Genomic DNA, 26,715 nt, shown 5'->3' with positions numbered 1-26,715 from the left:
AGGTTTCTCCAATGAAGAAGCTGCAGGCAGAGTCATGTAGGTATGTGTGACATCACAACCATGGCAAATACAAAACGGCCTGTTGCTTCCCCAGTATGGACGGTATAAACTGGGGCGCGAACGGTTTGTTTTGAAAACTATCACTCTTTTATTTCAAAACAAAGCAAGGAAAATCTGGTTTTCTATGACATTTATCTTGAACCATGCCGCACGCAACAGCACGCTGACCATGTCCTGGACCAACACGTGCCAAGCTTATCTCCACGCCACATCCGTGCCCATCACTCTGCCCTCAAATCGGCCCAATTCCCCCCTCTGGCTGCCTCGCACGGTTGTTTTATTTTTTTTATTTGATGTTCAATATACTTGCCTGACACGTTTAATCCCAAGCCGCTTATGACGTCTGACACACATTTGTCAAATAGGATTTGAGCAGCGTTGCGCTTCGCGATACTGCCCGTGGCCGCGACCTGCTGATTCTAAATGACATTTCACAGCTGAGGTGAGTAAAAAGCTGCATCTCTCTCTCGAATCGGCCGGACTCAAATGCCAACCCGACGGCGAGCCATTATTCTTGCACGTGCTGCGGCCTGCCTCCATTAATTTAGGCTGCGTTTGTTTTCCCTCAATTACTCAAAGCTGTACTAATACAAAAAAACAAGCCTCTTTTCTATGGAGGACTCCCTGTTGGGCCTTTCCCACACCCTCTGAGCAGCCCCGCCAGGAGGGATCGTAAATACATTCGCTCTAATGCGCAATCAGGAGCAGAGGGGATATCGTTAGTGCGCCGTCACTCAACATCACACTAATACGTCTGGCAGAATTATGAAGGTGCAGCGATAAATAATGTCACGAAGGCCTTTTAAAACCAAGGGGATTAATGCGCACAGCAGCTGTCTGGCAGGGCGCGTGTGGTCCGCAGATGTGAACGTGCGCTCGAGATTGGGATTATAATCCCGAGTGAGCGAGTGAGGGATTGGGAGATAATCTGGATTAAGGTGTGAGGGGTTAAATGCTAATTCGCTTGGCTTTCCGCCCCACGAAGACAGCCATAATTCACTGTAGCGTCAACACGGCTAGTGCTGACAGATGGGCGTAAATAGTGGAATCGATGTTTCAGATGTAAGAGCGGGCGACGATAGGCCGCATAATAGCGTCATTGACATTCAGCTCCCTCGGTGCTTAATCTGCGCGTAAACGTGCTTCTCAAGGCCAAAGATTCATTCTCGTTATTAAAAGTAAATAACGGCCGACATCAAAGTTGATGAGATTAAAATGACAGCATAGTTCTGTTTATGTTTTAGAGAATCTAATTTCCTTTTTCGTTTCTCTATCACTATTTTCCCTCTACACAAACACAGCACACAGGGCTTAGAGGTTTAATAGTGTGATTACAATGGAGGGCCTTCAGTGTGGAGAAACAGCACCCCCATGTGGACAATCAATGCAGTACACGTTAAAACAACACTAAAATGAGAAAGGCTTTAAACACAGTTCATGTATCACTGAGTCGTGTAATGTCCTAAATTAAAACATTTCCAATATGACCAGTATTGGTGCAGCACAATGAGATGGGTCCAGCAGTAAATGATTGAGAGGGATGAAGCGCAGCCTGCGACGTGTGTGGGTTGGTGTGTGTGTCCGTCACTCCCTCTCGCTGTTCGAGGTCTGCTACCTCTGGCATGAGCTCGTAACACCCCACCGTTTCAGCATCTGCTCCACCACGCGCCACACACACTCCGCACGCAGCCAGACGGACCGCCGAGTGCTCCCGACCTGAGTGGAAATGCAAAATCGTGGATATATTAATTTGGCGCTGGACATTGTGGAGAGAGCTGGGTGCTGACCATGTCACATTAGAGTAGAAGCTGCTGGGCCTCCACACAACGAGTCTTCAATGCAGTCATCATTCGTTCAGTTCAAGGCTAAGACAACATCCATCCAGCGTTTCTTCTGAAGTCAAGAGCTTGTTCAGCCTTTGCTGCACTAACAACCTCTACTTCTCTGGTAAGGCTTTACACTAGATGTTGGAACATTGCTGTGAGGATTTGACTGCATTCGGCCACAAGAGCATTAGTGAGGTCAGGCACTGATTTTGAGTGGTCGATTCTGGAAAAGCCTGTGAGCCTGTATAAAGTTAGTAAGCGAATAGCAAACACCACAAATTCATTAAATGATGTTGAAAGTTCTATTACATTAAATCTATACAAGCAGACTGTAAAATGAATTTGAGTTTGTTGTTTATGGGCAATTTTCTGCTTTCTTTATGGTATAACTGCACTCTGCATTAGCTGTTATGTAGCACGGCACTTCTCATCCGGTTTGCTGCCGCAGTCTTTGTGCTTCTTTAACTCGGCTAAATAGATCAGAAATTAATCAAAAGCTAAACTGCTTATTAACAGTACTAATTTACTGTAAAAACTATTCGAAAAAATGTATAAATTCTGACGCATTCCTACTGAAAACTTGCTAAAACCTGTTAGAATATGCTTGTGCAAATTATAAGCAAAGTTAATTTGTAAAATGTGCTTTTGCATTCAAGGTTCATACTTAGATATTCTGAGCATATACAGTGCAAAACATGGCATATAAATATGTTCACTGACTTAGATTTTTATTTTAATTCATCTTTTACTTTATTTACATTTCTTTAAAAAGAAATACTGAGCTGTATTGGCTCTACAGTCATTATGTATGAATACAGGATGTTACTGTATTTTAACTACCGCTTATTACTGTAGTGTAAGTGTACAGCAGAATACAGCTACATCATAGTATAGTATAGTCTTGTATAGTATAGTAGTATAGTCTTGAGGTTCAGATGAGTAAGGAGTCAGGGTATACAGCTAATATTGTACTGTTATTTACTGTTAATATGGTACAGTAAATTACTGTGGAAGTAATGCAACTAGTAGCCAGTAATTTACCGTAAATTTACAGGTAATTTTTATTTTATTTTTATTATTTGTATCCTGGAAGAGCTGAATGTTTAGGAACGCTGATATACTGTGCTAAATTGTCTGCATTTTATTCATTTTATTGCATCTGTAACCATATCAATACACACACACACACACACACACACACACACATATATATACATGATATATTTCTCTGTAATGCTAATCCAGGTTTTTCTACATTTAATAAATGTTTATGTATCGGCATCGCCAGATATGCACTTGATCAATATTGGATATTAGCATTGACCCATAAGTGATATGTTGGTGCACACCTACTAATGTAGTGTCCAGAGTAGTGGTCTCCAACCCTGGTCCTGGAGGGCTACCTTCCTGCAGAGCCTAGTTCCAACCACAATTTGCCGCACCTACTCCAGCTAATCAACCTCTTCTCAAGTCCCTGATTGGCTACAGGTTTTTGGATACAGATTGGAACTAAACTCTGCAGGCAGTTGGTTCTCCAGGACCAGCGTTGGAGACCGCTTGTCCAGAGACATTGATTTCTGATGCTCCACAGCTTTAGTGAGGAAAAGATCAGTGAACAGTGCAGCTCACAATCCACACAGATCCAGCAGGCTGTTCTCCACCTCACCTGTGCCTGCAGTATGTGAGTAACGTCGTCCTCTACCCTCCGCTCTCCGAGCTGTCCGCATGCTGGACCACAGGAGGCTCCACCAGCTTCTCGTAGGAGAGCACCATCATGATCTGACAATCAATAAAACATCCACAGTTTACCCAAATCGATGTATCCAATCTATCTATTAGTAAACATGTGGGGTGCTATGCGCTCGCTGGCCACTTTATCGGAAACATCTCACCCTGGTGCACAGGTAGAGATTGTAGCCCATCTGTTGATGCACAGTTTGTGATAGCCATCCTCTAGCCTTTTGTCAGTGGTCAGTTTCTGACCACAGAGAAGCTTTTGGCTGGATATTTTTGGATGGTGGACCACTCTCAACACAGCAGTGACTGTGACATGGTCCAAAATAATATCTGGTCAGCAGCGGTACAATTGATGTATTAATGTACTACTAATGATTAATGAGGTAGAGGGAGGCTGTCATATTAAAGGGCACATAACATGGAAAATGTAATATTCTTGCTTTTAATTTTCTTGCTATAAAAATGTTTAAAGCTTCGAAATGCCATTCAATTCTCAGTCTACAGTCCATATATGGAAACTAAGCTGAAAAAATACTCTTACAAATTCATTGCTTTTGTGATGTCATGAAAACTAACCAGTTTGCATATATTCATCTGTTCAGCCTGAAGCAGTTTATGTGCCTGCATGGGCTGCTTTTTTGAATTTACAGTAAATCAGAACAGAACTCATTTACATATCGCTGCTGTCAGAACAAAACCTTGTATCTCCATTTTTGACGTTTTTCAGTTTTTGACATAATTTGAAATGACCTGTTGGCCTTTAAATTGTGTGTAAATTTCATGGTGAATAAACCAAGAGAAATGGCCTAAAATTACTTGGAAAAACGTCTGGTTCCATTGACTTACATTAAAAGTAGAGTATGTTTTTTCTTTCTCCTGTAAAGTTACCATTTTGGAGATTGGAGGTTTTGTTCCGATATGCTTACTGGTTTGTCAAAAAAGGTTGATAAGTTACAGCTCGTCCAGAACGCTGCAGCCAGAGTGCTTAACAGCAACACACTAGTGAGAAAACATCACACCAATTCTGGCTTCATTACACTGACTTCCAGTCTCCTTTAGGGATTTTAAAGAAGTACTACTGCTTTTTAAAACATTACATGTATAAGCACCATTTAGGCTCTTTAAGGCCATGTAAGCACCAAAAGTTAACAAGAAAAGAAGAGGTGAAAAGAAGCTTTTTGGTTTTATGCACCAAATAAATTTACCAAGAGAGATTAAACAGGCGGCATCAGTAATTCATTCAAGAAGCAGCTGAAAACATATTTTTACCAACTTTATTTTTCATGATTCCCTTGTTTATACTTACTTTCAATACTAGCATTATTGCACTCTTTTTGACTGTCTTATTACTATTTTAATGTTTTATTATTGTTGCTGTTATTCTTGTTATTATTCCTATTATCAGTATTACTATCATTTATTTTATACTACTTTTTTATTTTTCTCCCTACTTTTAGGTTCATCTGATCTTATTTACATGTATTTCTTTTAGTCTCTTTTGTCTTTTAATTCTCTGAGAAGCATATTGAGCTGCATTTCTGTATGAAAAGTGTGATGCAAATACAGATTATTATTAGTATTATTATTACTAATATAATTATATCTCGAACGAAAAGACACAGTAACCAAAAATCTTTTGTACGCCAGTTTTGGAAACTCTTGTCTTTTCACTGCTTCCTTATGCAAGTGGATTATCTTATATCTAATCTCCACAGAAGTATAAATGAATAAATTGTAATTAACGTCTGAAATAAATGATGGGTGGTGTCTGACTTCTGCACAGTAATATATATCAGTACAATAATAATTCTAAATCTAACAATGGAGTCACTGACCATAATCAGAATGAGGAGCAACAGCATCATTCCCAGCATCACGTACAGATTCCCCGTCAGACCACCTGCCCACAGGGGGCCTAGGATAGTGGCCAAGCCTCCGACCGAGCGCCGCACGCCCTGACTAAAACCTGCACACACACACAGAATAAGGCGAAAGTGGAAATCAGTGCTGTGTAAAAACACACGACGCTGTTGTGTTATTCTTTCTCTATTCAATTCCATTCAATTCAATTCATTTTCTCTTACACACGTACCTTGTGTTTTCTCAGCGGTCACTTTGGAGAAGAGGGACACCTGAGACACGGCGACGAAGGGAAGCCCCAGCAGCTGCAGAAACACTCCGATAATGAACTCGGTCAGCTCCACCGCAAAGCCACCTGATCACCACACATGCATATGCAAATCAGACACATCTGCCCTGCAGCACAACACCATACCAGCTTTTAATCAACTCAAATATCAACCGGCAACCCTGAAATTACACAGTGTCCACAAACACAATACAGCAATGTAAACGGTGATTTCATCTGCGGACGCGTTTACAGAACCAGGAACACCTGCTCATAGACGAGGTCTTGATTTTTACTGTTTTCCACATTTGAGAAAAACAGTGAAGACATCAGAACTATGTAATATGGAATTACTTCAATCAGAAATGCTGGCTTTCTACCAAATAGAGCTAATTAGAGCCAACAACACATCTGATTGGCTCAAACATTAAAGGGGGTTCCAGATTTTGAACATGTCTGCATAATTCAGTCATTGATATGTAAACAAAGTTTTTCAGAGTGTTTTAATGTGAAATTATTTATTGTAGAGAAACATACCAAACCAGTATTCTTAACAGTGGTGGTGATAGGAACCAGGCGTCGCCATTTCTACAACACAAATATAGCAATAAATCTTTTCAAGTGTGTTTGCTTTGCCATACAAAGCCCTGCATGTACCTCTCATCCATTAAATGTTGTGTTATAACTGAAGTTTGGGGGGAGGAACATGGCTGAAAGCCTTCCTTCTTCCAATCTAACGCCCTATAAATTCACATACTCACCTTCCGTTCCTGTAACGAAGGGTTCGCCACCCCGTCTCCTCCCTGTTCCTCAGTCTTACATCAGTCCTACTACAGCTACGAGGGGGTCTGGCCTTTTAGATACAGGCAGAAGCTGCTCAGAACTCCAGCCCAAGTTCTCAGAGTTCTCCCCCCTCCCTCAATCAGTCTTCACTCATACTACCACCACCATGTTGAAGGCATGTTCTGAACTCACAAATAGCTTTGAAAATATGCTTTAGGCCAAAACTATCTCAGAACTAACACTAAACAATGTCTTATGCATCAGGCAGCATATTCATAACCATTTGAGGGACCTTTTAGAAGCATTGAACACTTCAGATTTCTGGTTCCTATCACCACCAGTGTGAACAACTTGGGTTGTTTCTCTAGAATAGAGCATAAAACCACTCTGCATGACTTTGTTTACATCGTAATGGTTGAATTATGCAGAAATCTTGAATAATCAGAGAATTCTCCTTCACATAACATTTAACTAAATATACACTCCTGGGCAATAAAAACGGGTCAAGCCCAAAATGGCAAAACGTTAAGCTTTAAATGGTCAACAAATCATTAAACAAATAGATAAAGTTAAACTTAACATGGGATAGTTTTTCCCTTTGAGTTCTTTAAATGTTGTATAAATTTGCAGACAGCCCTTTAAAGAACGAAGAGTCAGTGTTTTCCTCCCAGCATTGATGGCTTCAAACAGTTAAAAACATTGCCAAGCTAGTTTGTGTTTAATGTTAAACCAAATATTCTCTATAGTGTGTGAATCTGGACTCTGACCAGGCCAAAACCATCAGTATAAACCTTTATATTTTCCCCCAGGAATGTACATTAAATACAACTTTAAGTTGAAAGTAGCACTGTCAAGATAATCAACCGGGTTAACCGGTCAGTACTTTCACAATTAAAGCATCTGTACATAATCAGTGGAGACTAACAAAATGAATTGTGACCAGACATACATTCCATCAAGCTCGTGTCCAGACGTTTGATCGGCACTGTGACCGCTGCATTTCTCTTTCGCAGCATCCTTATCTGTGTATCTGTATGTAAGCACGAATCCGCAGCAGCACATCTGACAGAAACTCATTTCACAGCGATGGAGGAGCGTCGGCCTCTGCCGCCAAACAGGGCTGGCATATTGTGTCTGTCCGTGCACAGGTGTGCGTGCCAGTCTGTCTGGACGGCTGCCCAAAGCCTCGCTTTCTCTCTCGCACTTTCACACACTCCACCCCACCATGCTCACCAGGCATATGCAGGGGGTCCAAGCACCTGCCCTTTACCTAAACAAAGCTCACTAAAATGCTTGCTTCAACATAATTATTTTCTTTTTGGCAATTATGAATCGCAATGATGATATGAGTACAGTGATACTGGATCTAGGGTGGGTATGTCAACAAAAAAAAAACATACAATAAAAATGGATTAGAGACTACGAATAGGCATTTCGGTCAAACGTGATGTTTGAATATGTAAGGCATTACTCAAAAAATGTTAGAATACTACCTCCCTCTCCTAAAAAGAAAAGCATAGGATGCTACAGGTTACTGCCGACCACAGGCAGGGACGCCGCTCAGCATCTTACTACTGCTGTACTATATTAAATCATGAATTATACGAACTCCAAAGAAGTTGGGACAGTACGTGAAACGGTAAGAAAAACATAAAGCAGTGATTAGTTAATTCTGTTTGACCTGAATTATTAAAGTGAAACACCTTTTATATTTTTGAACTTCACTGTTTTTTGTAAATATGCGCTCATTCCAAATTTGATGAAAGACGCTCCAAAAAAGTTGGTACAGGGGCACCTTTAGCCCTGTACTACATCACCTCTCCTTTTAACAAAACTTAATAATCATTAGGGGACTGAAGACTAAAACTTTGAAAGCGAAATGTTTTCTTTGTTGTGTTTTGCCCATGATTTCAATGGGAGACAGATGTGGACTGCAGGCAGGCCAGTCTAGCACCCACACTCTCTGATTATGCAGACATGCTGTTGTAACATGTGCAGAATGTGGCTCAGCACTGTCATGTTGAATGCTGAAATGAGCATGGACATCCCTGAAAAAGACGTCATCTAAAAGGCAGCATATGATGCTCTATATATGTTCAGTGTTAATGTTGCATTTACAGATGTACAAGTCACCCATTAATACCCCCTCATACCAAGAGAGACGCTGACTTTGATCTTTACGCTGGAAACAATCTGGATGGTCATTTACTTCTTGGCCTGAAGAACATGATGTCCATTATTTCCATAAACAATCTGAAAGGCACAAAACATGTTTGCGCTGTGCATCAGTCCATTTCAGATGAGTTCAAGCCCAAAGAAGTTGGCGGCGTTTCTCCAGGCTTTTGACATATGACTTCCACTGTGCATAGTACAGCCTCAATTTGCATTTCTGCATGCAGCAACAAACAGTGTTTATTGATAATGGTTCGTCAAAATATTCTCAAGCCCATGTGGTGATGCCCATCAGAGATACATGCCTGTTTACAAGAAAGGCAGCCATCTATAGATGTTTAGCATCTATGTTCACCCTAGCTAAAGTTATAGGCCAGGCACACTGTAACTTTTTCTTTTAGCTATAAAAACAAAGAGTTTATGGGAGTTATCTAGCTGATACCAAACACCAAAAATTAAATAAACAAGAGCCTCATTTAGGCCAGTGGTCACCAAGCCCACTCCTGGAAATCTACCTTCCTGCAGACTTCAGCTCCAACTCTAATCGATCCCACCTGATCCATTTAATTATTGCCTTCCTAAGTCCTTGATTAGCTAATTGAAGTGTGTTAGATTTGGGCTGCAGGCGAAACCTGAAGGAAGGTAGATCTCCAGAAGGAGGGCTGGTGACCACTGGCCTAAATGAACCTGTGCTTGATGTTTATCAGCACTTTTCTGAAACGCTTACGATATACTATAGCTTTCTATGCTTCAGTCATTGGAATACAGAAATAAGAAACTCTGACTAAAATGTAAGATGCAGGGTCTTCGCTGCCCTCTGGTGGAGTATAGAGTTTAGACATCTCATGGCTGTTAAATATGAGAACGTATACCGTTGACATACAAAGTTTGGGCACCCTCAGTCAAGTAAATACACTTGCTCTACTGAGAACACACTTCTGCACATTTAATGCACATTATTTTTTTCCAATATGTTAAACTAAAAAAATAAAATAAAATACAAATTGTGCAGAAAGTGCCACGTTAAGCTATGTGTTAAGTTATGTGGATGTGTTAACTTAAAATTAAATTTTAAAATGCAATTTTCAAACTTTTTCGACTGCATGTGTTTGTGACGATGCAATTTGTGGGACGGCGAGCATTTTCAACATTTCGAAAATAGAAAAAAACACAATAGTTTGGTACATCTTAGATTTTTTACCAAGACTAAATGCAAATTACAAAATTGTACATTGTGTTTAAAATCTGTCTTTCAAAAACACAATCAGAAACAATGCCATCCCTTCACATGCACTCACCCTGGGGGCTGGCGAGAAAGATGATGCACCAGACGCAGGCTCCGCAGCAGATCAGAAGGCCCACAGCCAGCACGGCCCGGTCCTCCAGCACACGGCTCAGCCAGCGCACCAGGAAGAAGCCTACAATCACCTCCACTCCACACAGACTGTACATCACACTGTTCCCCAGCTCGCCGAAGCCAAAGTACCTCTGCGTCAAAGGGGTCACCATCGTCTGCAGAGAAAACAGCCATGGTTAGGAAAAGCTGGTTAAGCTACTGTTAACAGTAATACCAGAGCAGCTTTCTCAGACGTGGATTAAAGTAATAATTGCCTGCTTTAAAAAAATTAGTATAGTATATAAAACAGTATTAGTAGCCATCCTAAAGCATGATTTTTGTCCATACTTTTAGCCAATCGTATAGGTAACAATACAGTCATACAGTGTCGGAAACAACATACTTTTTAAGTAATCGCGTAAGCATTGAGACTAATTAACAAGTGGACACAGTTTAAGGTAAAAGTGTGCAGATTTAGGCAAGCAATTTTTGTGATACTCATTGGTGTACACAAGCTTCCATTACTTGGCTGCATTACCCTCATAGCTCCAGTGCTAAACTAAAGAAGCAAAGGTGTCCTGGCTGATTGACTGCATTTGCGGTGAGGAAAAAAACTGAGAATCTGATTTTTCTTTAAGTCTAGCTTTGGACTAAACTGACTGACTCACTAATGTAGCTCATACTGCCAGCTATAAATGCAATGAAAATGAAATGACCCACAAACAGAGGAAAACAGGTCTGTTTGGAAACTCAGCAGGCACGTCTCCACATGTTGCCAGAACTGACCTGAAAAAGAGCTAAAACGCTAGCAATGGTTGTGAAGCAGTCATAGAAGAGCTGGGGAAATTGGGATGGTTCAGATTGGCTCAGTCCCAGATGTTGGCAGTCTAGTCGCGCCCCTTTCCTGTAGTACGACACATGGCTTTTGTTGTATACTGTGGATAGTGTGCTATGAAGAGTAGCATGCAGTATACGGCAGCGGTGCCCAATACGTCGATCGCGATCGACCAGTCAGTCGCACAGTGCACGTTGGTAGATCGTGCCTCAAACAGGCAGTCAAATTTCAACACTTTCTTACTGCATCTGGCGGTGGGCAGGTCAACGTGATTGACTGACGTGAAATGTGGCCACTGTCTCTTTAATTTACTGCTTGTTACCGTAGCAACGCTACAGCCCGCCTAAAGCACTGCTGTGAGTTCTAGAAGGTTTTAATTTATCAGTAGCCAGTTTGTGTAGCACTATTTTTGCAGTTTGTGTAACCTACACTGACTCTTTTAGAAGATGATCACGAGACCGAACACAAAGAAACCGAACACTTGCCACTTCCATGCAGAGCAGGTAGAGGGCTATTTTTTTACAGTGTCAACTCCAAATGCATCTGCTTGATCTGCCAAGTATCCATCACACTTCCGAAGAAGGGGAACGTCGAGAGGCCTTTTCAAACTATACACAGAAACTATGACGACGAATTCCCAGTGAACTCAGGAAGAAAAAGGTGATCCAGACTACACAAACCAGGCTGACACCATTCAGTGCAAATCATCAGAATAAGGTTGGTGTGGTTTTTCACTCGTTTGCCCTGTAATGCTGAATATCAAAATAGACCACTGAAATGCATTTTTAATGGTAGATCATGATGACCTGTCCACTAGAAAAAGTAGATCTCAAGCCACAAAAGTATGGGCACCCCTGGTATACGGTATACAGGAGTATACGGTATTATGCCATTTGGAAAGCAGCCCTCTGACAATTAAGCAATACTACAAACAGCCAAATAAATTGCATGAATTACATAGAATTATATACAATTATGTCATTATGGCCATTCATTTAAATTGTTTTCACGATATCAGTGCTGAGAACACACGTTGTTCCCACGATGTTGATTCCCACTGAAAAAAGAGGGCTTCCCAGCCTGGCAGTATGGCATACAGTGTCAGAAACCATGTACAGAAGTCTATTTAAGATTATTTTAAAAGTAGAGGTTCAAATCTGGATCCGCTAGCAGCAAAAAAAGTGCATACCTACCCAAACGTCAGGATGAATTTACCCACCTCAGACATGAATAAAAGGCCTGTGGGTAAATGGGTTAAATGGGTAACGGCGCTGAGAGCGAAGAAGCCTCCGCTGGTGGCAAAGCATTAGCGGATTAGTGCTGATTATGGTTTCTTCACCTGGGAGAGTGTAATAAATGGCATTTGGGCTGTAGCTGGGTGCTGCGGCGCTGGGTGATTGACGGGTGAAGGTGGGTGGGCCGGGTTAGCGCTGGGTTAAATGCCGCAAAGTGCTTTCTGACTGCTCTCACCTCGAGTGCCGTCTGATTGAAGAGAGTGATGAACTGAGCGGTGAGGAGAACCACCACCTCCTCCCTCAGGAACTCTGAAAAAAAAGGAAGAAACGCACAGACGGAGGGGAAGAGAGACAGAGAGAGGGATGAGAAGCACTGGGCGCTGATCGATAAAAAATATATCACTATATATCACGCGCACACAAACGCACACTGCAGCCAGAGACGAAGCGCAGGGGGGTCAATAAAGACCTTCAGCAGTGTCAGATCATCTCCCTCCTCACAACATAGAGAATCAATGAACAGTAAGACAACACAGACAGACACACACACACACACAGTCATTCAAAGGTATGAAAGTTTGTTTTAATAATGTAAAACATTTCAATTTAATGTACAGTACTGTGTTACTATCCTTCACACATTTGATTTCCAGTCAAAAGAGCCAAAATACCTTAAAATCCCAGGCTTATTACATACTTAGGCTTATTATTCAGTAACCACAGGGACTTCAATGTAAACTGACTGAGCTATTCTTGGTTAATAGAAGTGTTTAATAAAACTTTGGTCCATGTAAGGGGTCAAGTACAAGTTATTCATTTTTAGGAGATATTTCTGAGGAGATTAGATGTAAGATTGTCCACTTGGGTAAGAAAGGAGTCAAAGGAAATACGAGAAAAACAGGAGTTTCCAAAACTGGAGTTCAAAAGTGATTTAAAGCTACATAGAAAACGAGCCTCCTAACAACCACCTGGAAGAGCTGGTCGACACCAAAACTGTCCCCATCAGATAAACAGCACGTAAAGCTTTCATCTTTGAAAGGATGTGTAGCTGTCAAGACAAAACTGCGACCTACTGAGACAAAAAAGAAGAACATTTGCAAATCAGAGTTGCTGGTGTTCTCAGAACAATGGGCTGACCACCCCAGAGTCCAGACCTCAACATCACTGAACGCGTTTGATTAATTGGATCTTGAGAAGCTGAAAATGCAACCAACATCTAAGACTGAACTTTGGAGGTGTGGAAAAATATGCAGATTTCTTTGAGAAGCTGAAAGTGAGTCTCCTGAAAAGAACGGACGCTGTAATAAAGGTAAAGAGTGACTCACTAAATGCACAATAAAACCTGATATTACATTTAGTTGTTGAGGCTTTTATGAATAACTTGTACTTAACGGCCATTTTGACTGAAAATAAATAAATGAAGATCTCTGACATTTGATATGTGTAACATATATGTAAGTATTTTAATGTAACAATATGTTCCATATGCATTACATATGTAAGTACCTACATGTAAGAATAATATGCCCCATTAATTTTATATATATCTATAAGTAATAGTGTGTCTTGTGTATTATATATGCAAGCATCTATACATCATAATACATTCCATGTGTATTACATACATCATCATTGCAAGAACAAATTTTGTATCCCAAAAATGACAATTTTACAAAACTTTTACTGAAAGTTAATGTGAAAATATTAATTTTCACATTCATTTTCACAATGATATTAAGTCATTTTGGACCAGTTACATTACTGGAGCATTAATCAAGAAATGTTCATTTCTTGATATGGCTCTGTCAAATTATGCACAAAATAAAAAACGACTAAAACTGAGGATACAAGGTTTCATCCTGAAAGCACTAATCTGCCAGTATCTATATGTCATAATAATAATAATATGTTGCATATTTATTTTATTTACATGTATAATACACGCCTAATTCCAAGCCTAACATCCACCCTAATCTTAACCTCAGTTACCAAAAAGAAATGGTTTAGACCTTCAGTTTTTAAAGACCCAGGGAACCTAAATCTGTGTTTTCTTTCTAATTAGGTTGATCTTGTTCTTACAGGCAAACAGTAAACATGTACTGAGTATATCCTTTAAATAATGTTCCAATGACCAAAACATGACCAATATATTTCACTAAGGCTACTTTCACATTACCAGGCTGAAGTGGCACAAATCCGATTTTTTGCCCTGATGTGACTCAGATCTGATGTTTTCTGAGCTGTGTGGACAAATCTGATCTTTTCAAATCCGACCTGAGTCACTTTCATATGTGGTCCTAGATCTGATACGCATCCGATTTGTGGTCATGTGCTTTTTTTCCACTGCACATGCGCCATCATTCAGTGTTACCATGGCAACAGCACCGAACAGAAGTTAAAGCCTGTAAACGGTGGAAAAGCAGCTCATCTCACCTTTTTCTCCTTCGTCTCGCTCTAATAATGAAGCTGAGAGCTGATCAGACTTAATTATCTTCTCAGCGAAGCTCGTTCTGCTCGTTAGTTTGTGCTGATGATGAACGTGATTCATTCACGTGACGTTACTGAATAGGATGTGCGCATGAGGGTCATTTCAGGACGCTGGTTCGTCACATTAATGACAGATTTGAATCACTTACCTAAACGAGTGTGAACCATCCTGTCAGAGAGATTGGATTTGAGCAAAAAGTCAGATTTGAGCAATGAGGCTTGTAATGTTATAAGCAGTAATGTAATATTTCTCTCCTCTTGATGTAAACTGGGTGGTCCTAATCTTGGTCAATGCTTCTGTAAACATTCCCCTGACCAATCACAGGGCTGCGTCTCTGGCCCCGCCCACACAGAAGAGTTTCAGAGTCAGAGAAACTTAGCGAGCTAAAGCCAACCCAGCATAACCAAAGGCTAGCAAGCTAGACCACCTGTCTGTAGCTGCCTGTCGCCCGTTCACTCGTTTATCCAACACCAGCATTGTTTGTTTATCTGTTCATTCAAACGTTGCTTCATCTGTCCGTTTGTTTGTTCATCTGTCTGCACATCTGTTCGTCCATGACTTCTTTGTCTAGTTAGCGTGACATAAAAGCTGGATAATGATTTTAGTTCTGTATGAGGGGCGGAGCAGGCTAGGAGTGTTGGACAGAGAGCTGTCAATCAAGCTGCTCATAAGCCACGCCCACAAAGTTCTCAGATAGCCCTGCTCAGCAGTTTTTAAGCCGTGTTTTATCATATTTATATCGTATATTTTTCATACAAGCGTTGCTGAATGTTTACTGTAACACTCAGGTTTATTATCATACAGACATTTTAATATTTTACTCTGTGTCCCTCGGGACTTTAAAAAGGCTCTGATTTTGTCATGCAGGACATTTTTGTGCTGAAAACCACTCACCTCGGCTGGCGCTGAAGTTTTTAAAGGGGTCGTCCTGCTCAGGTGAGGGGGGTCGGATGGGTTCTGTGTCACTTAAGAGTCGGGTCTCGATCTGCTCTGAGTGGACCAAGTTGCGAGTGTCGGTCCCACCGTCCTCCGGGTCAATCAGAGGCTCCTCCTCTTGATCTCTGACCTGCTGCAGAGCCATGTGCTCAGGCAGGGAGTCCAGCGGGGGGATGTCATGGTACAGCACGAACACCACACACTGCAGCAGCAGCCACATCCCACACATAAACAACTGGACCAAACACAGAGGAGCGTTAGAGCCAGACAATGTTTACCTGCTTGGTGCTACTACAGTATTTATCCTATTATATACTTTCCATATTGACAGCATCGCTGTTAGTAAAGTACTGTAATCTACAGTGGCAAATCGTGACTGTTACACCAAGACTTTGTGTCAAAAAACAAGATAAAACACCTAAACAATAACGTCAATTTCTGCTTGTGCCCTTATGGGATTTCTTATAGTAGTTTTTATATCGAAATCATAATTTAACCTCTTAAAAAGTTGAAATTACACACTTCTATAAACGAAGAGTAGCTCAGCCAGTTTGCACTAAAGTAGTTACTGAATTATAAGCCTTAGTGTGTAATAAGCCTGGAATTTTAAGAGGTTAAAAGAGTACACATTTTCAGTCACAAAAGTTGCCTGCAGGTGAGTTAGACTGACCAGAAGCAACAAAACACCCATGAGCTGTGACCTCACAACCACAACTAACTGGTACCCGGGCACATTCAGGGTTCAAGCTCCACGCCAGATGGATATTCTGGTCTTCTTGGCCAAAAAACAGGCCTGGAAATGAACTTACGGAAAATAATTGCATTTAAATTGCAACACAATACTAGTCAGAAAAATCACCATTCGATATTTTCCTCAAACCATTTAGCCCCATCTTCTAGTACATTAGCGCTAAGCTAACAGAGGTGCACACTGACATTTTTTGGCCGTTCTAGACACAGGAATTTGAAGCACGACCTTTTTTGGAGTTTGTAAGAGACGTTAATGTATATTTTGCCTTTTACATTGCAGCTCTACAGTGACTCAGTAAAGAGCATAAAGCTGCTACTGTTTTCCTGTTTCTATAAACGGTCAGAATCAAATGAATTCTGATTTGACAATTTTTCATTGGCTAATTTTTCATTGGTTGATTTTTAAAATAACAATGAAATGAGAGCATCATTACTACACCTGCAGAGTTTAAACAAAGCAAACGTGGTGATTCTGTAAAAATAAAAATGAACAACAAATGTACAAATGCATTTCTTATTTCTCAGAAATCAGGAGGCTCTTTAGATCTCTAAACACCTATTTATTGCACAATTGCTGCTATTTTTGTATTCTGTAAAACATTTACTAATGTTGTTATTTGTAAAATACATATTGCCATTAAGTAAACAATAATTATCTTGAATAACCATTGAAATTAAAACTCTATCAACAAGTATTTGTGCTTGCTGAGTGTGTAGCGTTCAGAAACAGGTTGTGTTGTAAGAAATTTTTAAATGTAGGCGAGGCGTAGGCTCACCCCAGGGGAGGTGTACTTATTCACGATAAACGGCCCCATCCTGAAATCACACAACCGCAGGAAAATGTTGAAAGCAGGTCCTGGATGAGACAAGACACAATATCAGTAAAGTACTGTAGAATACTGTAAAGCCATTTAACTGTACATAGATTTTGTTGCATATCAAAATATATTAGGACCTACAAAGTAGGGGGCTTCTAATAAAGTGGCCAACAAGTACATAAAAAACACTATATGGCCAAAAGTATGTGGACACCTGAACATCACTGCAATATGAGCTTTTTGGACATCCCATTCCAAAACCATGGTCTTTGATATGGAGTTGGCCCCTCCTTTGCAGCTACAACAGCCTCGTCTCTTCTAGGAAGCTTTCTACAAGATTTTGGAGTGTGTCTGTGCTAATTTGTGCCTTTTCAGTCAAAAGAGCATTGTGTGGTCAAGCACTGCTGTTGGAAAAAAAAAATTCTGGCCCACGTTCCAATTCATCCCAAACGTGTTCAGTGTAGCTGAGGTCAGGGTTCTGTGCAGGCCACCGGTGGCCACTCTAAACCAAACTCATCAAACCATGTCTATATGGACCTCGCTTTGTACACAGGGGCAGTAGACATGCTGGAACAGGAAAGGGCCCCAGACTGTGCGTTTGTGTGGTCTACTGCTTTGTAGCTGAGCTGTTGTTGTTCCTAGATACTTCCATTTCACAATAACGGCACTTACAGTTGTCTAGGGCAGATCTAGCAGGACAGAAATCTCACATGTGGCAAAGGTTGCATCCTATGACAGCATCACTGAGCTCTTCAATACAACTTGTTCTACTGCCAGTGTTTGTCTAGGGAGACTGCATGGCTGTGTGCTTAATTTCATACACCTGTCAGTAATAGGTTTGGCTGAAACACCAAAACTCAATATTTAGGAGGGGTGTCCACATACTTTTGGCCACACAGCGTATGTATAGTGTATAAAGTAACAGTATAAAAGAGAAGAAGAACCACAGGGCTCATCCTGCTTTGAAGCAACAGGGACAGACCAATCAAAAGTCCAGCCTGGCGACACGCCATCACAGCGGCGAAGATCCGTGCTCGTTCGTCAGGGAGGGTGGTCCGGGTGAGGAAACCGAAGATGGAGGAACCAGCGCCAGCTCCAATACCTGAGGGAGTTATCATGGGACACTAGACTGTGAGAACTTTTGAACAGGACCATCATTTACTAGACAGAGTCCACCATATTTGGTCAAATGCGCGTAATCGTATCATACTTAAACATACTTATATATACTTAAAATAAAGTTTAAAACTGTAATCAGAACATCCTCACCTGCGACAAGTCGGCTGGACAATAGAAGCCATTTCGAGTAGCCCATGAAATACATGAAGTTGCCTGTAGCACAAGCCACAGTGTTAGCGTGCTGATCTGATGTGTGCTACACTATTAAACACTAAAAGGCGAATTCCACTGATTTAAAAAAAAAAATTCGGCATAATTCAGTCCTTGTAAACGAAGTCGTTTGTAGTGATTTGATGTGAAATGGTTCACTGTAGAGAAACTCACTGACTTGGACTTCTTTACAGTGGTGGTGACAGGAACCGGAGTACATGCGCACTTACACATGTAGAGTTTTATATGCAATTTCGTGGTAAATGCAGACAATTTTGTTTTCTTTGGGCACTATTTTGCCTCACAACACCCTGCATGTACCTCCGCTATGAATGGGTTTGAAATGAGTTTGATGTCTTAAGCCCATTTCACACCAGATGACACCAGAAACGACATCATCAGGCAATTTATTCACAACCATTTCATGTAATACCTTTATGTGATCAAGCTTTTTTAGGCATTAAGGCCTTCAGATTTTGATGGAATCGGTGGAATTCCCCTTTCATTTCTAAAGGGCTGGTCTACATGCTCTTCAGTTCACATGTGATTTTGTGATTTCTCACGTGGTTTTGGACACACTAATATTACCTGTGTGTCAGTACTCACCTACAATCTCAAAGACATTGGAGAAGAGAATGATGGTCTTTGTAGTCCGTGTCTTATCGGACCAGCGTCCAAACAGCGGCCCCGAGAGCAGCCCGGTGAAGCTGAAAGCTGACAGACCCAAACCGAGGAAATAGGCAGGAGCATCCAGGATCTGCAGATACTTCCATATGGTGGGCAGGATAACGGCTTACAGAGAGACAGAGAGAGAGAGCGGGAGAGAGAGAGAGACAGAGAGAGAATAATAAAAATGTAATAATAATTCTCGTCTTTTCAACAATGATTTGGCAACTCTAAAACTCAATGTCAGTTTTGTTCAGCTGAAGGGGAATTCCTCTGATTTTCCCAAATTTCAACATAATTCAATCAATATGTTGTAACACAGTGGTGGTGATAGGAACCAGACGTCTGAATACGCTGCCTGATGCTTGAGACGATAGGTTTTAATCTACCATGTATTTTTAATATACATGCAGAGAAAAATAGTCCCCAAAAGAATCTTCAAAGAAAACTTATTTCTCCAGATTTTACCACCATCCCACTATTATCAACACTGCATGCAATGGGGTCCAAAAGTCTGAGACTTTTTTATATCTGGAAAATAAACAACAGAAAGTTTAAGAATTTTTATATATAAAAAAGGTCCAATAAGTAAAACCAAGAAAGAAGAAGAATTCCAGTCACACAGGGCACCACTTAAATGTAAACAATTTTTTTTTTTTGTTAAAAAAAAAAAAAATCTTTTTTTTTGAGTTTCATCCTTTTGATTGAAGCACATTTTCAGATGACTCTGTGGTGGATTTGATCTACTCATCAGAGGCTTTTTTTGAAGGGTCTATGCCAGTAAAAAGCTGCATTATCCTTTTAGGTTCACATAAACAGTAATGTACACCCTTCATTTATATCCAGTCAAAACAGCCTTTGAGTATAAATTATTCATTTTTTAAAAGATGTTTCTGAGAAGAATAATTACAAGATAATCCACTTGCATAAGGAAGGAGAAAGTCAATGAACAATAAGTTTCCAAAACTGGACTTAAAAAAATGATTAAAACCTACAGATGAAATGGAATTCCTAGCAACCACCTGGAAGACCCTATCCCTATCAGATAAGCAGCACTTAAAGCTTCCATCTTTGAGAGAGAGGAGAAAATCAAGCTGCTTCAGATCTGAAAACATCCACAGGTGTTTCTGTCCATCCTTCCACTGTGAGGAGACGACTCTGAAAGGATGTGTAGCTGTCAAGAAGAACCTCACTGAGAAAAGGAGACGGACACATCAAACAAAGAAGCTGAACAATGGACTGACCACCCCAGAGTCCAGACCACAACATCACTAAATGTGTTGGGGATTACTGGCCCAAACACAGGAGAAGAAAATGCTAAACCAACTTCTAAGACTGAACTTTGGAGGTGTGTCTGCAGATTCTTTGAGGACGACCTGAAAGCAGCAGGAATTACAGTTACATAGAAAACAATAAGCAACGAACTGCACCACAATTATTTCTGTTCTTGCAACCCAGGCAAAGCCCTGCTACAAAAGAAGAACAGAGCTGAACACACAAGCATTTAGACAAATCAGAACTGTTCTGGAATCTTCTTTGGATCAGTGCGCTCCGGTCAGACGAAACAAAAAAGGAAGGAGAAAGAAGCATTGAGCATATGATCCCAAAAACACCAACGTTCACCCACAGCGAAGCATGACGGTGGGAGTATCATGATAGGGAGCTGCTTCTCTGCAAACAGTACTTGGGTAATACATGTCATCAAAAGGTACATGAATGGAGTGATGTACTGGGGATGTTAGACGAGAATTTAATCTCAAAAGAAATTGATAAGAATTTTAGGAATTCATAATAAGCTTACGAAAATCCCAACATGAGAAACATTAGATATATTACCTAGATTTAAGACTGTTTAACTTGTCATGATATCATTTTTTGAAATGCAATGACCACACCCCTTTTTCATGCCTCTTCCACAGAGACAGCCAATAAGATCAGTGGTCATTAGTATACAAATTCAACACCCAAAAATTACCACTTTTTCAAAGAGGGGTAAATGAGGGAAGAAAACACTTCATACACTGATCAAATTAGGGTATTATTGTATGTTCCTTTTAGTTGTCTTTCAAAAAGCACAGGAAAATTTACTTTTGTAGAAGTACTCGACCTTGGTTTTAGTGACCGCTGCCCTGTCGGACACATGCACGAACAAGTCAGGCTCTTGGATGGTGGTTAGAAAACGTTACAAACATTTTAACTTTTCTAAATGATCTAGCGCTCAGTAGTATTACTTACACGTTAGAAACTTGGTGCTAAATCATTTTAGTAATATATTTCTCGTGGTCGTTGATAAGCCTCTTTTAAAAATGTCAGAATGGCTAAAGCTCAGTGCTATAAACCCGAGAAAAAGGTCAGGTGAGAACAGACTAGATCTCTTTTTCCAGCAACTCACAAACACTATTCTTTTAGAACATACGACATACAGTTTTGATCCTTCTATTTCATCAAGCAGTATTCCTAGTATCTTAAAGCCGGCACATGTACCTCCGCTCAAAGGAGGTGAGGCTTATCTTAATAATTACAGACCAATCTCAAAATTATCATGCCGAGCCAAACTTTCAGAATCTTTAGTGAACGATCAACTCAAGTCATTTCTCCATGTGAACGTTTTGTATACCTGCCAATCTGGTTTCAGGGAAAAACATAATACCACACTTGTTTTAAATGCTATTCTAACTGCCACAGACAGAAAGAAACATTGTGCATCCGTTTTTATTGATCTTTCCAAAGCTTGGAAACAGTTGATCATTCACAACTTTTAAAAAGTCAATAAAATATTGGATTTGCCCACAGTGCTATTAGATGGGCTCGGAATGATCTGTCTGACAGACAGCACTGTTACCCTGGGGCAAATTGAATCAGATCTGCTACCAGTAACTAAAGGTGTTCCTCAGGGCTCAATCCTTGGACCGCTTTTATATTATTAAATATCTATATTAATAATGTTGCCACTTCCACTGTGGCTTATAAAGTGCATCTCTGTGCAGATGATGCTTTTCTGTACTGTTCTGCCGACTCTCTGAGTAGCGATGGAAAAATTGCAGTGCACGTTTAATCCCTTACAAACTGCCTTTTACAACTAGTTTTAAAAAATCATGCTGTTTTCCAGAGCTTCTAACATTGATTTCAGCACTGTGAACATCAGCCTGAAGGGATCCAACACTGAAAGAGTCACTGAATGTAAGTACTGCAGCATACGGCTAGATGACAAATGTACTCTCAGACGCCGTATCAATAACCCTGCAGGCAATCTGAGACAAAAACTTGGATTCCTGTATCGACACAAAATGTGTTTTCTGATGCACACGAGGAAAAGGAAGCAACATTATAATCTACTCTTGATTACGGTGATGTGGTTTATAGATATGAACACGCTAATACTCTTAAACCAATATACTCAGTCTGTCATTCAGCTCTGAGATTCATCACTGGCGACCCCTCAACACTCATCACTGCTTACTCTGTGAAAGAGTAGGTTGGTCCTGTCTGGCTGTACAGCGGGAAACTATTTTTTAACTGTTTTTGTTTCCACACACACTTTCTGTTTATGTATAAAGTGCTCATAGGCCATATGCCATCATATATCACGTCTACGCTACTGTGAATAACAGAAATGATCAAACTCGCTCCAGTGACTGGATCACCCTTCAGATGCAGAGAGCTTTTACTGAACTGGGAAAATCTGCTTTTAGCTGCAGTGCATCAGTGAGCTCGAATGTATTATAGGATATACTAAATCTCCACTTGTCGGTTTCACACAACCATTTTAAACTTTTAATCTCTAAGCACCTTCATTTAGACCGAAAATGTTCTATTTGTATGTGTATATATATATATATATATACACACACACACACACACCGATCAGGCATAACATTATGACCACCCTTGTTTCTATGCTCATTGTCCATTTTATCAGCTCCACTTACTATATCGGTGCACTTCGTAGTTCTACAGTTACAGACTGTAGTCCATCTGTTTCTCTGCATACTTTGTTAGCCCCCTTTTACCCTGTTCTTCAATAGTCAGGACCCCCATGGACCCTCACAGAGCAGGTACTATTTGGGTGGTGGATCATTCGTGCTGGTACGTGCTGCTGGAGTTTTTAAACACTGTGTCCACTCACTGTCCACTCTATTAGACACTCCTACCTTGTCAGTCCACCTTGTAGATGTAAAGTCAGAGATGATAGCTCATCTGCTGCTGCACAGTTTGTGATCCTTTAGTCCTTCATCAGTGGTCCACCACCCATAGAGTACCTGCTCTGTGCACCTATATAGTAAGTGGAGCTGATAAAATGGACAATGAGCGTAGAAACAAGGAGTTGGTCATAATGTTATGCCTGATCAGTGTGTGTTGTGTATATATATATATATATATATATATATATATATATATATATATATATATATAGTCTAAAGTCTAAACTAGTGATTTTAGACTTTTGGAGCCCACTGTATAAAAACTCAGAAGGCACATGTAGGTTCACTGGTGGTTTTGGATAGTATTTAAAATGGCTATATTTGTGTCATAGACATTGTGACCCCTGGTTCCTATCACCACCACTGTAAAGAAATCTGAGCTTCCTCTACAGTTACCTATTCCACATCAAACCACTCTGAATGAGTTTACATCTCAGTGACTGAATTATGCAGAGATAAAAAATGGGTGGCGCTCCCCTTTAATAGAGCCTACTGAATTGATCTGAACTGAGAGAAACAGAAAAGGTGTGAAGTGTGAAAGCAAAGTTTACACACTGACCAGCCATAACATTAACAATCCATGTACCTACACTCACTGTCCACTTTATCAGCTCCACTGGCCATATAGGAGCACTCTGTAGTTCTACAGTTACAGACTGTGGTCCATCTGTTTCTCTGCATACTTTGTTAGCCTGTTCTTCAGTGGTCAGGACCCCCACAGGACCACCACAGAGCAGGTACTATTTGGGTGGTGGATCATTCTCAGCACTGCAGTAACACTGACGTGGTGGTGGTGTGTTAGTGTGTGTTGTGCTCATCTGAGTGGATCAGACACAGCAGTGCTGCTGGAGTTTTTAAACACCTCAGTGTCACTGCTGGACTGAGAATAGTCCACCAACCAAAAATATAGCTGACAGCATCCTGTGGGCAGCGTCCTGTGACCACTGATGAAGGACTAGAGGATGACCAACACAAACTGTGCAGCAGCAGATGAGCTATCGTCTCTGACTTTACATCTACAAGGTGGACTCACAAGGTAGGAGTGTCTAATAGAGTGGACGGTGAGTGGACACAGTGTTTAAAAACTCCAGCAGCACTGCTGTGTCTGATCCACTCGTACCAGCACAACACACACTAACACACCACCACCACGTCAGTGTTACTGCAGTGCTGAGAATGATCCACCACCCAAATAGTACCTGCTCTGTGAGGGTCCATGAGGGTCCTGACTATTGAAGAACATGGTAAGAAAGTATGCAGAGAAACAGATGGACTACAGTCTGTAACTGTAGAACTACAAAGTGCACCTATATAGTAAGTGGAGCTGATAAAATGGACAATGTGTCTAGAATCAAGGAGGTGGATTTAATGTTATGGCTTTTCTGTAAATGGTATTAAACATCAGCCACTATTTCCTCTGTTCTCTCAGTAGTTGGGCCTCCCTGAGGGAGTGGAGGCCTTACTGAAGTTACTGAAGCCTCAGACAAAACACCAAAGCACTTACCATATTCTACACCACTCAAGAAAAACAGCAGGCCAATGGTGAGAAACGACAGCTCCCTTTTACGCCGATAATCCATCAGTACGAGCTGCTGGAAGAGTGTTTTTCACTTCTCCTCACGTCCTGCGCTCCATTTCTGCTCCTTTCTGTGGAGAAATGTGCTCAAATTAAAGACATCATGTTGTCCATTAGCAGCTGAGGTATGGCGCTGCCAGCAGAGGGCGCTGTCGCTGCTCCACCTTCTACTCCACACATGCTCGACTTTATCTCGGTACAAAAAGCAGAAAAAAAGCGCTAAACAAAGCTCTACAGATGTTTCTTCAGCTTTAATAAAACGTTTATATGAGTTGAAGTTAGAAAAGCCACAAAACTCACTCAGTCCAGAAGATATTCCTGTCACGAGTTCTTCCCCTGAAGGCTTGCAGGCTCTGAAACATTAGCCTGTCCGGCAGGTCGCTCCATGTATTATTCACCGTGCTGAGAGAAAGAGGAGCCGTAATTCGATTCTATCAACAAAAAAAGTGGTTTTAATTTAGCAGCTTCGGGAAATTCGGTTTCAACCATTTGAGTGTCGTTTATTTAGCTCTTATAGGCGCTTAAACGATGAAAAATTAAAAATGAGAATGTGTTTTACATTATATCTGCATTGAATCTGAGGAAACGTGCATTGAACCTTAATTAATTAATGAATTAATGAATTAATACCCATTTCCATAATAGCTAATTTGTATGGAAGTTCTTTTCCGCCACTGGAAAAAAATGTAGATATATACATGTAGCAAGTCGTTATAATGAGAACGTTTTCCATTGTTATGACTTAATATCTAGTAATTATGACATAGTAATTCATAATCCCATAATAATGACTAAGTAATGAGATTCAACCTCAATTATTACTTAATACGTCATAATTATGACTTAGCATCTCATAGTTATGACTTAACATCTCATACTTATGACTTAGTAGCTCATGATAATGAGATTCAATCTCAATTATTATTTAATACGTCATAATTATGACTTAGCATCTCATTATTACAACTTAGCAACTTATAATAATGAGATTCAACCTCATAATTATTAATTAATACGTCATAATAATGACTTAGCATCTCATTATGACTTAGTAACTCATAATTATGACAGCATCTCATAATTATGACTTAGTAACGCATAATAATGAGATTCAACCTCATAATTATTACTTAATATGTCATAATAATGACTTAGCATCTCATAATTATGACATACTTTTTCATATATATGATTTAGTAGCTCAAAATAATAAGATTCAACCTCATAATTATTACTTAATATGTCATAAATATGGTTTAACATCTCATTATTATGACTTACTTTCCTATAATTATGATTTAGTAGCTCATAATAATGAAATTCAACCTCATAATTGTCATAATTATGACTTAGCATCTCATAATTATGACTTACAAACTCATAATAATGAGATTCAACCTCATAATTATCACTTAATATGTCATAATTATGACTTAGCTTCTCATAATTATGACTTAGCATTTCATTATTATGAAATACAAAGTCATAATTGTGGAAAACTTTCTCATTATTTTGACTTAATAAATGTCTATATATTTTATCCCACTGGCGGAAACAGCCTTCCACACATTCCTTACAAGGGTTCTTTGCTGACAGTGACTTAACTGTGTAACAGGGTTGAGTGTTTTTTAGTGTACAGTTAGCAAATACACAAAATGTGATTGACTAGCAATCCATGCTAACAGCACAAGCACATTAGGACCTTCCAATAATTGACTTAAAATACATTTCTTAAATGAATGATTTGTTTTAATCCATAATTTTGTAAGAGCATTGGATTTCCAAACTGATCTTATCAATCAAAATCACAATATAACTGAAAATAAAGAAAAAACAAT

General features: G+C 40.1%; 1 protein-coding gene across 1 annotated transcript; it reads right to left on the bottom strand.

The window, feature by feature from the left end:
* Positions 1 to 1,582: 1,582 nt before the first annotated feature.
* On the bottom strand, positions 1,583 to 25,275 carry mfsd8l2 (major facilitator superfamily domain containing 8-like 2). The gene is made up of 13 exons (XM_036597106.1): positions 25,178 to 25,275; positions 24,806 to 24,948; positions 19,040 to 19,225; positions 18,374 to 18,436; positions 18,087 to 18,206; positions 17,063 to 17,142; positions 15,495 to 15,771; positions 12,348 to 12,421; positions 10,005 to 10,218; positions 5,716 to 5,838; positions 5,459 to 5,589; positions 3,553 to 3,665; positions 1,583 to 1,776 (listed from the first exon to the last, which is right to left on the bottom strand). Exons 2-12 carry the CDS (start codon positions 24,879 to 24,881, stop codon positions 3,585 to 3,587), a joined length of 1,425 nt encoding a protein of 474 aa, XP_036452999.1. The 5' UTR covers positions 24,882 to 24,948; positions 25,178 to 25,275; the 3' UTR covers positions 1,583 to 1,776; positions 3,553 to 3,584.
* Positions 25,276 to 26,715: the final 1,440 nt, after the last annotated feature.

This window comes from Colossoma macropomum, unplaced genomic scaffold (genome assembly GCF_904425465.1).
Source record: "Colossoma macropomum unplaced genomic scaffold, Colossoma_macropomum, whole genome shotgun sequence".
NCBI lineage: Eukaryota > Metazoa > Chordata > Actinopteri > Characiformes > Serrasalmidae > Colossoma > Colossoma macropomum.
This window is presented reverse-complemented; position numbering and strand designations above follow the sequence as displayed.